Source organism: Melanotaenia boesemani, chromosome 21 (assembly GCF_017639745.1).
Source record: "Melanotaenia boesemani isolate fMelBoe1 chromosome 21, fMelBoe1.pri, whole genome shotgun sequence".
Classification (NCBI taxonomy): Eukaryota; Metazoa; Chordata; class Actinopteri; order Atheriniformes; family Melanotaeniidae; genus Melanotaenia; species Melanotaenia boesemani.
In genome coordinates this window covers 3,476,691-3,492,244 of record NC_055702.1, presented here as the reverse complement: position 1 = coordinate 3,492,244, position 15,554 = coordinate 3,476,691, and the positions used below count along the sequence as shown (strand labels likewise).

The following is a 15,554-nucleotide window of genomic DNA, read 5'->3' as shown; positions in this document are numbered from 1 at the left end:
TGCTTTGTTGTTGTTATATAGGTTACTACGTTCTCCAGCTTGCTAACCAGATCAGATGTAAGGGTTGTAGCCCACACTCTAGGGCTGCATACAGATCAGATCCTCCTGCTCTCACTCCACCAGTTTGACACAGAGGTCTCTTTCTGCAATAAAATAAGGTATGATCTTTACAGAAAATCACTCTTATGTATGACATCTTCTCTTTATCTCATTTAACCCTCAATTTAATCTTGTTTTTTTCTTATGGCTTCATTCTTCTACCAAATGGAAGCCAAAGTTGAAGTAAGGGATTAAATAAGACTGGAGCTCTGGGGCTTAGTCCCACACAAATGTTTCCTCATCATTAGTTAATTAAGGCAGATTATTTTATTAACATATTTTTTTCAAAGTCAGCTCTCTGTCTCTGAATACACATACAGACAAACATGGTAGAGTTATACTGACTTAGGATGGGCGTCATCGTGTCTGAGCCATTATGAACATGAACGGGTGTTCTAAAATTTCACCTGCCTGTTGAGACGTCCTATCTATGCTTTCTGTGCATGTGCACAACATGAAAACGTCATTTCTACGTGAGGTTGAGGACATGCTTATAAATCCATGCTAAAACATTTATACATTTACAGTTCGTTGGATGATTCCAGGCAGATCCTGTGGTTTAAAAACACACCCTAAAACCACAGAGCCCAAATTAAACATTACAAATTCCTCATTAAAGCCTGCAGGCATGTTGTTGTTGCAGTTTGAATATGTATGAGCTTTATGGTGGTATTACACAAAAACTACCATTCCACTGATGGAAAGTTGTCTCTGTTATAATGCCTAAACCCAGACAGCTGATGTACAGGTGTGACTTTTGGCTTATTGTCACGAGGCTGCAGCTGGTCACAAGTTAGAGCAACTTTTTCTTTGACATTGAAGGTTTTTGATGAGTACAGCTTTGCTGAGGAAGTTGAGGTTGTTATTGTTAATACTACATTTACACATGTGGCTTGCAGAGATGCAGGTGTGTTGCTGTGTTTGCAAAATTATTTTCTCAAGTTTTCATGGAAAATGGCCCAACATAGTTAAATCTGAAATGCACTTTTCTTATCATTGATCTGTATCAGGGGCTTTCTTCAGGGTGCTCGCCCCTCTCTTCATGTTCTGCTAATCCAGATGGACCTCGAGGAATCCCAGTGCAGCGATGAGCTCATTGCATCAGCCAAGTAAGCCTCAACGTTAAGCTGCTCAACAGATAAGTGGAATAAAAGAAACTGAATTGGCATGACAATTGTGTTTATACAGGTACTGCACCATGAATTACATGATGTCACTGGAGGATCAGACCTGTTGGGTGATTTTCATTGTAAAGGTTTCAAGGATCCCAAGTCAGTCCCAGTACATTGGTTTCCAGGGAGGTGAGGACCAAGTGGAATAAGATCTTTATGCCAGTTCATATTTACTGCATTATTAAGGATGTTCATGAGCTATAAAACCATGTTTTGTGTTTTGCATCAAAGGAGTCTGGCACTCGGTGCACATCGATGACCTGAGGGATTCAGAGGACATGAGTCTGAACCTGTTGGTTTTCTGTGGGACTCTCATTAGCAGTCTGCTCAAACCTGCACAGACAGGTAGAAACTGAACTCCTTCTGGGTTTAACACCAGTATTATATCACAAATCTGAACTTAGTCAGAGATCAAAGCCATGCAATGATAAAGAGCACAACAGCTCTTTACTCATAAGTAGGGCTGTCAAACGATTAAAACCTTCAATCAGATTAATTACAGCTTCCAAATAATTCATCTTGATTAATCACCGTTCGTAACAATGCCTGAGATTTGCCCGTTTTTCCTGTATCGTGTCAACAGAAAGAGCCAATGCTGACAAAAATTTAGTGTTGACTGACCTTTACTTGGGTAAAATCAAATGTCCAAGGGTCAGTAAATGCAGCATGTAATGTACTTCTGTATGTTGTTCTAAATCATCTCTACTATGTTCTTGATCATAATTCAGAATTCATACAGCATCAGCTCACCAACTGTCTCCATTGTGAAAGTTTCTGTCATAAAACCAGCAGATGTGACGACTGAAGTTAAACATTGATGAAGAAACTGATGAGCGCAGTTACACAGAAGTACTCCCTTGTGATTGGTCAGTTTGTAATTACGTGTTTCCAGATTTCTGGAGCTTCTCACTGAATTTGTGCAGTAACTACGGATGAAAAACGTCAAGAAAACGCTGTAATCCTACACTTGAGTGCTAGAGCACGTTTAACCCTGCTGTCCACAGATACCACGCGAGTATAAATCCAGCTTAACACGGCGCTCTTGTGCTCGGGTGAATCCAGCCTTACTCGCTGGTGAAGTCGTGGTTTGGGATGGAAAACCAAACAAACATTTTTTCAGTATGAATGCACTGGCCGTTTCAAATTTAGGTTCGGGAACCAGTGCCCGGCCAGTGTGAAAGTCCTAACTATGTAGCTCATCAGTCAACTTAGTCTGGACAACAATTTTTTATTTTCCACAGAAAATCAAACAGAGAATGAAGCCATGAGGACAGCGGATGACTCAGAAACAGACAGAAACGTGAGTCGTGTGATCTGCTAGTAATGTAAAATTAATTAAAATTTTTTTATATGTTAACCATTAAAAAACTGAACTTAAAAAGTGTGTTTGCTCACAGGTGGACAGAGCCCACCTTCACAGCCTGTCTTTGGTGAGATCATGTATCCAGAAAGCTGTGGGTTTGCTGAGGGACCCCAACAACGTGACATCGAGAAGCATGCAGCGGATGCACATCCTTCTGACGCTTCTGTCCACTGATCAGAAGAGCTCAGGTAAAAGTGTTTTTATTTTATACCTTTGGTTTTTTTGCTAATAGTGCTAAATGCAGATTTCTCAGAGGGTTTGTTGTTTGTGCATCTTCCTGATTAAACTTTTATGTTTATTAAAGCTGAGTTCCAGAGGACATTGCTGTGTAGACTGGCTGAGGCTTTGGTGCAGAGAGAAGAAAGGATGGGCTCACCTAAAGAGTGGGTGAGCTTAGAGGCCAAGAAGCGCCAGGCTCTACAGGAGGGGGGGACTCTGAGGTAAAATCTGTTGGGACAGTAAAGTGCTCAAAAATTAAATAAAATAAATATAAAAATGATAATAGTTTCGACCCTAAATATAAATAAAAACAGATTATTATTTATTTGTGGTAACAGCAGATGTTTGTTCTTATTTAAGTTATAATCATCACAGATTTCAATCATTGTGAACTTATTTAAAATGTGTAATGGTGATGCTCACTGTGAGTAAAGCTGACTTTTTCTTTGTGTCGAAGACATACTCTGTGGAGATGTCTTCAGTCCACCGTGACACCGATCTTGGCCAACATGTTGGAAGTTATGGACAGGTATGCAAACCTGGTCCTGCTCTCTGATGACAGGCTGAGCCAGGGCCTCAAACAGCTGTGGATGGACATCCTGGCAGATTCGCAGATTTTACACCTAACACCTCTCCAAAACCCAAGGTACTGATTAGATTTTACACCTTCACATCCCAGTGATGAGCCAAAACAAAACTATTAAAACGTCGCTAATCCTTCGTGTCACATCTAAGAAGCTCTGACCTGCAACTGTGGCTTAGGTCTTTACATTTTTCATTCTGGATTGTGTAAAAATCTCCTTACTTATATCCTAACATATCCCAGACAAGCACTTGTAAGTTAGTCATTGTCCTTCATTTGTGAGTGGTCGTGGTATTTTGGCTCATCTGTGTAAACTTTTGTGTTAATCAACAAAAGGCCTAATTTATATGTGATGATATTATCCAGTGAGTCAGACCAGGAGGTGCTGGTTCAGCACTGCTTCTTGTTGGATGGTGAAGAACAACCATGCTTGGCCCCCTTCAGCTGGCTTGTAAAAACTCACCTTGAAAGCCTGTGGGAAGAATCCGAATTCATTCCAGGTTTATGACCGACTGTGAGCACTTACAATCAGATACAGAAGCATAAGCACTGTTGCTTTAAATAAAATTTTGTGTTGCTCTTTTGACTGCTCAATAGTAACAAAAGAAGGTGGCGCTGAGAGGATCCTCCAGTTTGTGAGCGCCTTCGACAGCAGCAGGCTGGGCGTCCACTTCCAGAAACTCTCAGAGGGGGAGCGAAGGGAGTACGGCCTCCTCTATCTGCAAGACTTCCTGCTGCTGTATTTGAAGATAAAGTCCAAGGATGAGCTCAAGGTACAGAGACTGTTATGACTCACACATTTAGACATTGGATTTTAGGAAAAGTCAAAAACTTTTTTTTTCCAGATTATATTGTCTAAGTACTTTTGTGTTCTACCTGCAGTAAAGAGCAGATAGAGCACGCTCGCTTTGGAGAAACTAGAGGAAATCTGACAGACAAGCAATGGCAGACAGCCAACACAAACACTTTAAAAGACTGCCAGAGTGATACCCCCTGTAAAAATAGAGTGAAGTAGAGACTCAGTATCCTATGTCATAATACAATAATTACACTGTTTCGACTCTTAAGTGTTAGTTTCATATGTGTAACTTAATCTCATCAGCCTTAAAATCAGCTCTGTTGAACCATACATTCATGTACACTGTAGCTGTAACAGGTAACCTGCCCATTACCGCACTACATTGTTTAATTTACATGTAATCATAATAGAATCATTTAAACATCATGTGAAAGCTACACTTAGTTATAAAGTCACGTTGCGTTTTCAAACCTGAACAAGTTTCCCTGAACAATGAAATTCTAACTTTGCCGTCCACACTGAATGCTATAAAAGGTTATAAAATAGAAGAAAAACAGCTTAAAAACTAGATAGAAGATAAAAAAAGAGTAAATAATCTATGTACATAAATGTACATAAATGTGCTGGTAGATGCTCTGCAGACAGGGCAGCGGAGTCCTGCTGATCTTGGATGCAGTCTTCACCGCTCTCTGCAGGCGTTTGCGGTGGGTGACAGTAGAGCTGCCGTACCACACGGTGATGCAGCTGGTCAGGATGGACTCAACCACGCAGCTGTAGAAGTTTCTGAGGATATTTGGTGACATGCCGAACTTCCTCAGCCTCCTCAGGACAAACAGCCACTGCTGAGCTCTCTTCACCAGCTGTGTGGTGTTGAGTGTCCAGGTGAGGTCCTCGCTGATGTGGACCCCCAGATATTTAAAGCTGCTGACCCCCTCCACTTCCAGCCCGCGGATAAGCAGTGGCTGGTGAGGGCTCCTCATCTTCCTCATGTCCACTATCATGGTCTTGTCAGTGTTGAGGGTGAGGTTGTTGTCCTCACACCATGTCACCAGAGAGGCCACCTCCCTCCTGTAGGCTGCTTTGTCCCCACCGTTTAGACTGATTCATTCAGTGGAGTCGTTCTAATTATTTTTAAAGTTCAGCTATCAAATAATGTGTTGATGTTAAATACTAAAAACTGTATAAGATCTATTTTAAGTCATAATGCAGCTCAGAAATGACTAAAATGATTGATCAATCAAGTTTTACTTGTATAGCCTTTTACAATAACCGAAACATTCTCAAAGTGGTTTACAAAAAAGTCATAAAAAGTATGTAAAAACAATGCATAAAATCATAAAATAATTAAAACAACATATAGAGACACAATAGGAAAGTGCTACAGTGCTGCAGGGTATTAGGAGCCTTTCAGAAGTGCATAAATAAGAATAATAAATTGCACCTAAAAACAAGACTGCGCTGGTCGTTATTAAAAGCCAAGCTAAAAAAGTGGGTTTCAGTTCCAAAAATAAAAGGCTGAGATCAGTAGTGATGCGAATGTTGGGGTCAGTTTGTACCACAGTCTAGGAGCAGTAACCACCAAAGAATGATATCCCCACTGTTTGTATCTCTACCGTGGGACTTCTAGCAGAAGACCCAAAGAATGCAGGGCCCTGCCATGATGACAAATAATTCAAATGCCCGAAAAGTAGGAGGGCGCCAGGCCATTAACAGCATTAAAAACAAACAGAAGTTTAAAATCAATTCTAAAACAAACGGGAAGCCAGTGGAGTTATATGTTCACATCTGGATGTGCACGTTATGGGGCGGCTGTAGCTCAGAGGAAGAGCAGTCGTCCTCTAACCGGAAAGGTCATTGGATCGATTGCAGGTTTTCCCTGACTACATGTGGAAGTGGTCTTGGAGAAGAATGGGTGAATGTGACATGTAGTGTTACATTCTGGAAAAGAAGGATCTATAAGTACTCTAATTTTGTTACTATAGGTAGTAATATTAGGCTGCAGCTTTCTGTACAAGTTGAAGACATGAAATGAAGACTGACTGAGACCACATGAAGGGCATTACAGTAGTCCAGCCTTAAATTTATGAATGGTTTTATTTAATTAGTGTTCTTTTGTGCAAATTTGACTTTTGTTTCGCTTGTTGTCGATATATTGGTTAAATTAAGTTTATCAACACGGTTAACTTAACATTTATTTATGAAAAACTAATGACAATGGGGCCACGCTGGCAGATTGACAGTGATGATCATATCTGTTGTACACAGGTGTTCACCAGAGCCATGCAGGGCTTCGTGTCAGAGCTCCAAACATCCATGGGAACCATCGTCCACCTCTCTCCTGCTTGGATTATGGCAGCTGCAAAGTACTTTGAGGCCAGACTCGACACAATGTGCCACATTCTTTTACTGCAGCCCCAGTTAGCCGTTGATGTCCTTCAGCGGGGGTCGAAGAGGAGGGAGCCGCAGGAAATGGTCAGAATAACATTTTCTATTCTTTTAAAGCATCGTCATCATTGTGAAAAAGGCTGCCTGCTGAATTTATTTAACCTGAATTTGTATTTTTTGCAGATGGAAGACCTTTTAGTTCTTTGTATGTGCGTTGAGCACACCAAACTGTTGGCTGTGACTTCCCTTCACGAGTGCGAGTCCTTTCTGAGCAGAGTGGAGTTACTGCAGCCGTGCTTAGACAGAGCGTTCGGTCAAAAATATGCCGCCCTCTGTGGTGGCGTCTGTATGCAGCATCTGGACTCCATCAGGTGAGGCGAACTAGATGTTAAAAATCTGTTGTTTTGTGAGTCGGGTTTAATTATAACTTCATCTGCTCTCTCAGATCATTGTGGCAAGGGATTCTGGTCGTTGCTTCTTTCATCCAACATGTCATTTTCAAAGTTAAGCAAGATGATTCAAGACTGAAAGAGCTGGCGATCAAACACTACAACCTTCAGCTAAACGTAAGTAAAAATACTTTTTCCCCTACTTTCTCAGTTCTGTCTTGAGCTTTCTTTGGGACTGTTTTAGCCTCACTTTAGCTATTAAACATAATCCTGACCAAAGTAATTTATATCTGCAGAGACAAGGAAACTAGAAACATTCACTGTTCTCACAACAGCTGTACTAGATCTCTTTTTGTTGCCATGAGTAGTACATTTGAATGAATTTGGTCTGAATGACTGAATACCAGTAATTCATACATTAATGAGGTCATTGATTGAGGGGCTATTTTCAACAATTTAATGCAACTAGATCACTGGTGGCCCCGAGTGCTAGTGCATATATTGTCAACAATTTCTCATCAACAGTAGTATGTAACTCTCTAAGGTAAATTACGATGGATATCTCATCCTTTAGGTGATCTATGGATGTTTTACAGGCACTTATATTACATCCAGGAGGTTTTATCCAGCCACAAAATGCAGTGTTTATTCAGAGACTATGTGGTAAATTCACGATGAGTGGTCCATGATAATATAATATAATATAATATAATATAATATAATATAATATAATATAATATAATATAATATAATATAATATAATATAATATAATATAATTCCACCAATCAGAGAGCTTAAATTGACAGTAATGTCCAACAGGAGCAGCCAAAGATCAATAAGTTATATTGAGAAAGTTATATGTCAGTCTTAAAAGAACAAAAATAATGGTCCTCTATGGCTGGAATAAAAATAAAGAAGATGTTTATGTTTTGTTTATCTCTAACAGCTGATGCAGGAGTCACCTGATATAAGAAGTTTGGACACACTACAGCAGCTGATTCGCATCCTCAATTCTTTCCATGATGAGTGCATCAGCAGGGATCTGAGGTCTGACTTTAAACATCTGGGGCATCTGGACCTCAGCAAACTGCAAACTCATATTGAAAAAAAGAATAAGATGGACATCACTGATGTTCTTCCACATTAAAGTGATGAAGCTCTCTTCTCTTTAAAGGTTTGGCCTTTCTTGCCCAGTTTGCCTGTTGGAGCTTGCTGAGCCGTCCGTTCTGCCCTGCCAGCATGTCGTCTGCATGACGTGTCTCCAGCGCTGCATCCAGCAGCACAGGCGTTCCTGCCCGAAATGCAGGGCTGACCTACCAAATGACTTCACACCAACCATTTCTCACCAAGTCAAGTAAGCTGTAAATAATCATTTTAAAGGACACAAATTCTGTTCTTTATACCATAACCTGACAGACTTTAGTCCATGGTGGGAGCAGTAAGACCCAAATGCAGGACTTAATAGACCACATCATGACACTGAAAGGCTTTGTGAAAGCAACCGTACATAAGTTTCCAAAACTCCACGCTTCTTTTTTTCCAATCTTTTGCTCCTCTAGTGGAGTAATAAAACATGCTGTTAGAAGCAGTAAAAGGTGGGGAATTATCCAGTTTCCCTCCTCAGATTTAAAGTAGGAAGATTAAGAAGGAAGAAAGATTAAAAGTAAACACTCAGCTCCAAACAGTGATGTTAAAGACCGACAACCAAGCCAGAAATCTGGGAGTAGTCCTGCACTCAGACCTAAATTTCAGCATCACATTAGGATGGTTGTGAAGTCAACCTGATATCATTTAAAGTACATCTGCATTTCTCTTCGGAAGATTATCTACTATAACATTGTCTACTAAGACCAAGAAAGTAGATCATATATCTCCAGTCCTCAGATCTTTACACTGGCTTCCTGCTGTTAGTTTACAAAGATCTGAATGGTTTAGGACCAGAATCCTTTCAGGATCGTCTGGTTCATTATGAACCAACCAGATCCCTCAGGTCATCAGGATCAGGTCTACTTTGTTCCCAGAATCAGAACTAAACGTGGAGAGGCAGCGTTCAGCTTTTATGCTCCTCACATGTGGAACAAACTCACCGAAAAATGCAGGTCTACTGACTCAGCAGTTTTACATCAGGGTTAAAAACTTTTCTATTTGCTGCCTTTTATCAAAACAACTGTTCATTCTTAACACTGGAACTTTATTTCTTGCTTTTTATCTATTTTATTTTAGGTTTTTATTTAATTTCTTTTATTTATTTATTTGTAAAGTTTATGTACTTTTTAATGATTCTCCTGCACCCCGTTGTAATACTTTTAATGCTTTATGTGAAGCACTTTGAATTGTCTAGTACCTGAAATGTGCTATAGAAATGAACCTTTTGTTTTAGGGCAGCACTTGAGCAGCAGGCAGCCATCAGACGCTGCTGTAACGCCTTCTTCCTGGAGGTGGTGTCCAGGTTCTGTCTGTCAGAGGTGCAGCAGCCTGAAGAGGGGGTGGTGGAGCTGCTCTTCTCTTTACTTGTCTCAGCTAACGGTCAGTGATGGTAAACAGATAAGCGGTAAACAGTGGATGTGGTGATGGTGAGTTATCACTCTTTGTTGTTGTGTGTGATGCAGGAGATATTTACCACACCAGAGAGCTCACTCCCTTCCTGGAGTGTGTGGACAACAGCCCGGTGGTCCGATCGGTGCTGCCCAAACTGCTGCTGCAGCACAGGTGAGGGAAGAGGGGAGAAGGATGAACTGATTTAGGAACAAATTCATGTTTATTTTGAATCATGTTTTTCACATCTTGGTCTTTCTTTCCTTTGGCAGAAGCAGTTCCATCTTTGTGTTTTTGTACTTAAACCAGTCCAGAAAGTTCACTACTTGACTGAAAAAAGCAAATCTGTTAACTTAAATAACATTTCATGTGAAAACCTCACAGAGCTGAGTTGTAGTGTGACGGATATCAGATTGACACGGGAGTATCTAGAGATACTTTTCCAGTAAATAGATGTCAGTTAACTGTGTGTTATCTGTCAGTTTTGACCAGGTAAAGACTCATATTCAGGCCTACCTGAAGAATCTGGAGGAGAACCTTCTAGACATGGAGGACCGCACTGAACTCTACCTGCTGTTTGTTAACTGCTTCCAGGTAAAAGATACTGATTTCTCTTCCTTGTTGTGCTTTTTCTATTAACATTATATGTTATATCTTGTTGACCTGCTTTTCATCAGATCTAACTTTTTCCTGCTGGCAGTTTATGCAATTACTGTAAAAACAAAACGTATATATTTTTTCTATCAGGACACTCTGCTGTGCTCAAAAGCAAAAGAAGTGGAGAAGAGTAAAGAACTGCAAGCCGAAATCGGATTTCTGAGCAGGATTGCCAGGAAACAGACCCCAGACCGACAGGAGGACCCGGCGGAGTTCCTGCTCAACACAGCCAAGCTGCGGATTTACCTGAGCACTGCTGCTAATCTGCTGGAGAGAGCTAACCTTCAAGGTGTTTTTAGCTTTATTCTGCTGTTTTGTTGCTGCACACAAGCAGGGAATTTTAAAAATGTACCAGTAAGTAGCCGTAGGGAAATAAATGTTTTTAACTTTAATTTTTGTCTTAAAAGGTAAAGAGGTGGAGGCTGTAGAGTACCTACTGCAGGTGAGGGGAGTGTTTGAGTACAGTGGTAATGACTGGCTCAGGGTTTACCTGCTGCGAGCCCTCTACAGACGCTCTGGTATGGACTGCATACTGTCCCTGATGAACAGCCCGGCCTACAGGTGGATCTTCCCTGCAGAACTTCTGCGACTTCAGGTAGAAACATCTCAAATGTTTATTGCAAATTTTCACTCATAATGAGACGTTTTTTGTCTTTATTAATATTTTGAATAGATTTTTTAGTATAAATTGTTAATTATTAGGATGAATTTAGTTTAGAATAGAAAAAAATGTTGCATCCAGACAATCATTTAATTATTCCAAGAAAACAGGAAAATTATTCAAACTGATGACTGAACCAGTTTTATGTAGTTATTTTGCTTCACAAATAAAAATTGTTAATTGTTTTATGTTGTTTTTAACAAATATAATATATAATGTACAAGGACAGTTAAACATTACACTGAACGGTGAACATATATTAAGTTGGATCTCTGCAGAGTTCTAGATGAGGTTTCAGCTGGTTTCTGAGCTACAAGGAGTTTTTAAGTCTGTTTTAAATTAAAATCTTGTTTATTCTTAAAGAGGATGATTCCTACTAATGTGGACCAATTCCTGTGCTGCGGGGCGGCCTACAGAACCATGAGAAATGCCGTGGCCCAGGTTCTGATGGAGAAACGGTCTGAAAACTTTGTGACAGAGCTGCAGGTAAGAATGACGTGAGAGCAAACCGGACTGATGATTATGACGATGTGTTGCTGGTAGGGCGATTATGACCACTAGAGATCAGCAAAGCCTTGTTACTAATTACACAGTTCGTTTGCCCCAATTTGAGTCTATAAACAGTCTATAGAAACTCTGTAAAATCACTATGCTAGACTCTGTTAATGTTGTTTAATCACAGAACATTTTAAGTGTTCTGTTAAAATGTTCAACTTTCTCATTAATGACATTTTATATGTCTGCAATTTTAACACCTGTGATTCATCATCTGTTCATACACCAGCATTTAGCTGGTTTACATTATAGTTACATCTTGAGAGGCTTGACTTGTTTTCACTTACATATTTTTAGACTTGTGCTTCTTGCTCAGATAAAGTTCCTAGCAGATAAATAAAGTCAGTTTTAGATGACTTAGTTGATATCTATTTGTTTTAAATCAGCTGTAATGTTATTTTTTTTTGTTTTATCCGTAGAAGCTGAGAGGCTCTCAGATCAGTTTTGTGGCTCTGGCCCTGTTCAGACACATCACATGCCGCTACAAGTCATCTGACCCCAACATATGTCCTTCTTCACAGGTATGTCACATATAATGTCTCCTGTTTTTCAGAAATTTTACAGTATGGACAGGAATGTGTACTAAAATATTTGTTGGTAAAAGTCTCACTTGTGGATAAATATTTACATACTTTAAAAATCTAAAATTTAGAATAGAAAAGATAAGCCTAAAAAGTATAATTACCCTTACAAACATATATATATATATATATATATATATATATATATATATATATATATATATATATATATATATATATATATATTTAAAAATAGAGGCAGGTAGATTGTGTCTTCTTCCTGTTTCCTTGTCTTCATATATTTTTTCGTGTGCCTCTGTATAAACCAACAGGAGAAAGCGAGACTGGAAGATCTCCTCAGAAACATCAACTCAAGGGAGTTTAGGAAGTTCTGCTCATCTCTGCTGTCCAACCATATTGGTGGATCAGGCTCGCGGCTCCAGATCAGCTCAACTCTGTCAACTCAGAGACAAATCCTCCTGGAGCTGCTGATCCATCTGGACTCCGTTCTCCTCTGTGGAAACCATCTGCTGGTTCCTCTTCATCACATAGCCTTCCAGCCTGAGAACGTCACGGTAAGGTCACACCCACACAGAGACTAAACTTTTCCAGAGAGATGATGATGCCTAACAATAAAAAAAATGCTATGTTGATCTCTCATCATTGTCCTCATTATTTCATCTAAATGAATCCCTTTTTCGTTTGCATGGAAGCCTCTAATTTAAATATTATTTTCCCTCCAAGAAGTCATTTCTGCCAACGATGCCTGATGATCACAGCAGTGAAGCCAGACAGTGGATGAGCAGAGAGAAAGTCCGCCAGTACCGTAAGTATTTTACAGCGTTAAATTAGTTATTCTTCTGGTTAACAGCCTTTAAATGTGTTTTTCTTTGTCTTTTTAGAATGTGCAAATGGACATGTTTGCTTTGTGGGCGAGGTGAGGACTTATCCTTTGTCTTGACATCAATCATTGAGGATATTTAATACAACAAATGATGATTTTCACATCACTTTGTCTCGTAGTGTGGGAGACCAGTGGAAAGATCAAAATGTCCTGACTGTGGGCTTCCTGTTGGAGGAGAAAGACACATCCCAGTTCAAGGCTTCACTCAACACACTCAGCAGAGGTGTTACCTGATTCAGTTAATCGGTGTTTTATCTATAAATGTTTTTATTTTAATCCTGTGTCTCTTCATGTTTGTGTGGAACATCAGGGATCAGACTCGGACAGGACACATTCTCGGTGAGGCTCATCAGAGGTCTGAAGCTCCAAACAGACAGTTGACTTCTGCTCAGTCCTGCATCCTGCGGCTCCTGACGCACCTCGCCATGCTTCAAGGCACCATAAGAAATGAAAGAGTGAGACTGAATCTGATTTTACACATCGCAGCTTTTAAAAAGCAGCTCCCTGTGATGAATCCTCACGCATCACACGTTCTTTGTAGAGTGTTGCTGACATGATCCACCCAAGGCCACATGATGTCTGCAGCTTCCTGTGGAACCACCTGGAGAAGGACATGGCGGTGTTGGGGAAGATTCTGGATCAGAACATGGACAACACAGCAGTGACAGTTCATTTGATTCTGACAGGATTTCCTACAGGTCAAAGCCACTTTGAACATCTCTTAGCTCACAGCTTCTCATGAGATAAACTTGTGACATCAACTGCTTTATGTCAGTGCAGGTTTTCAGGGTGCAAGACCGGATCTGTCCTCCAGACAGGGACGGCAGCAGTGGGAGGCACTCGTCTGCGAATCTGCCATCAACCCAATACTTCAAGTAAACCAGCGCACACTTTGTTTACATACCTGAAATCGACATTTTCAGAAGATGAACTCTGAGGCATTTTCTGCTCCTTTTTTCCTGCTGGTTTTCAGGATTTACCGAAGAATCTGGCTGAAGCTCAGGACAGAATCAGCGCTGATGAAGGACTCACTGGAAGCCCCCTGATGACTCTTCTCCATGGCGACCCTGAGAAGATGTTATCCCTTCCTTCAAACTGCCCGACACATCGCTCATCCTTCTGGACTCTGCGTGAGACGTTGACGGTGGAGCGTTTCTCTCAGTTGGCGGGAGAGACGCACAGACGCAGCTCTTTAACGCTGCTCTGCTTGTTTGTTAAGAAGGTAAGAACCATCACTGACATCTTCTGATAGCATGATTCTGATACTGAAATTCAGTTTTTCTTTTGTCACTTGTGATGTTTCTTTATTTGTTGTGTCCAGACACTAATCTGAAGTTTCTCAATCGGGGCAACTGAATGTTTTGTCTTTGTTGGTAAAACTCAGAGAATATTTTAATGGGTTCTGGGGTTAACCTGATTATTTAAATAGAGTGTCATTGAGCCTGTTTACTTGCGCACCAAAAGACTGATCGTTACCTGATTTCTGAGTCATCAGATAATTCATGGGCTCATGGAGACAGCCAAATCTGAAGTCCTTTATTACAGGGTTGATCATTTCTGTCCTGTTAGGGTTGCAGTCCTGTAGGCTTTTAATGTTTCTGTGCTCCAACACACCTGACTTTAATTCAATGGATCCAACGGTCTTTAAAGTTCTGCACCATGACTCTTTTATTTTATTACCAAAATATTTCTACATCTATTGCACTGACTGTGTGTTTCTCTCAGATACACTGTGTGCGGCAGCTACATCACCTGCCTGAGCTGGCTGCTTTACAGTCAGACCTGATGAGGGTGTTTCCACTGACCTCAGGCTCTCCATCTCAGACCATCGCGCAGATGTTACAGCGGATACCTGCAGGTGCTGCAGCTTTCCCTCTTTAAATGAACAGCAGCAACACATGTGGAAACACAAACTGAGATTTTTCTCACCATCTTCATCAGGGTACCAGAAGAAGATGCTGGCAGAGAGAGTGGAGAGATTCATCAGAGTGTGGAACTGCCTCAGAGCCGAGGTGGCAAACAACTGTAAGCCAGGGGCCTTTAACATTTCAAGATAAACACTAAAAAGGGGATTATTTGAAAATCATTTAAGCAAGGACACTGACTTTTTTATGTTTTTTTTTACTGTTTTTCTGTGTCCTTAAACTAAACATAGGTTAGATATATGGTGATAAAACAGTTCGGATTATTTGTTTTCATGACTAGTGTTTGAATTCAGGTTTTAAAGTGGTTATCCAGTTTGACCACAATGTGTAATACAAACAGTTTAAAGTCTGTGGTGTTGGGGTCATAATATTTTGTGACTATTACGACCCAGTTCGTGGCTGCACCAAAGAGAGAATAGAGATTAATTTTATTAAAAAATAAATAAATAAAAAAAAGATGACAGAGATAAAGTTTGGTGTAAAGGTGAGCAAGGGTTGTGAAAACTGGTTAAGCTAAATTATTTAAGATGACATATTTGACTCGGTTTTAAAAAATATAAATATTTAAAAGATCTACTCTGATTAATAAACTCCTCCATGAGTTGCACAAAATTTCACTTTTTAGTTGTTTTTACCGTTCAGGAGCCAAAAAGAAAAACTGTTATAAAAACCTTTTAAACTGAACTGACCTCCAGCTGTTGGTGCAGAGGTTGGGCAATAAAAGCTTCCAACTGGCAGTGAGTGTTTCAAATAAAACCCACCTTTTTTTAAATGGCGCTGTAGTTT

At 40.2% G+C, this 15,554-nt stretch overlaps 1 protein-coding gene across 1 annotated transcript in view; it reads left to right on the top strand.

The window, feature by feature from the left end:
- rnf213b (ring finger protein 213b) overlaps positions 1–15,554 on the top strand; it is a 43,741-nt gene that overhangs the window by 19,997 nt on the left and 8,190 nt on the right. The window contains exons 27-58 of the mRNA XM_041974758.1: positions 22–158; positions 1,110–1,208; positions 1,288–1,400; positions 1,503–1,616; positions 2,513–2,571; positions 2,669–2,822; positions 2,939–3,074; positions 3,311–3,499; positions 3,803–3,936; positions 4,034–4,209; positions 6,501–6,707; positions 6,804–6,991; positions 7,066–7,186; positions 7,957–8,057; positions 8,185–8,364; positions 9,391–9,536; positions 9,620–9,719; positions 10,028–10,139; positions 10,293–10,491; positions 10,610–10,797; positions 11,227–11,349; positions 11,838–11,939; positions 12,272–12,514; positions 12,684–12,765; positions 12,842–12,876; positions 12,963–13,066; positions 13,154–13,298; positions 13,385–13,541; positions 13,624–13,718; positions 13,817–14,065; positions 14,569–14,701; positions 14,785–14,868. Of these exons, the coding sequence (XP_041830692.1) occupies positions 22–158; positions 1,110–1,208; positions 1,288–1,400; positions 1,503–1,616; positions 2,513–2,571; positions 2,669–2,822; positions 2,939–3,074; positions 3,311–3,499; positions 3,803–3,936; positions 4,034–4,209; positions 6,501–6,707; positions 6,804–6,991; positions 7,066–7,186; positions 7,957–8,057; positions 8,185–8,364; positions 9,391–9,536; positions 9,620–9,719; positions 10,028–10,139; positions 10,293–10,491; positions 10,610–10,797; positions 11,227–11,349; positions 11,838–11,939; positions 12,272–12,514; positions 12,684–12,765; positions 12,842–12,876; positions 12,963–13,066; positions 13,154–13,298; positions 13,385–13,541; positions 13,624–13,718; positions 13,817–14,065; positions 14,569–14,701; positions 14,785–14,868 (4,405 nt within the window). The remainder of the gene's footprint in view (positions 1–21; positions 159–1,109; positions 1,209–1,287; positions 1,401–1,502; positions 1,617–2,512; positions 2,572–2,668; positions 2,823–2,938; positions 3,075–3,310; positions 3,500–3,802; positions 3,937–4,033; positions 4,210–6,500; positions 6,708–6,803; positions 6,992–7,065; positions 7,187–7,956; positions 8,058–8,184; positions 8,365–9,390; positions 9,537–9,619; positions 9,720–10,027; positions 10,140–10,292; positions 10,492–10,609; positions 10,798–11,226; positions 11,350–11,837; positions 11,940–12,271; positions 12,515–12,683; positions 12,766–12,841; positions 12,877–12,962; positions 13,067–13,153; positions 13,299–13,384; positions 13,542–13,623; positions 13,719–13,816; positions 14,066–14,568; positions 14,702–14,784; positions 14,869–15,554) is intronic.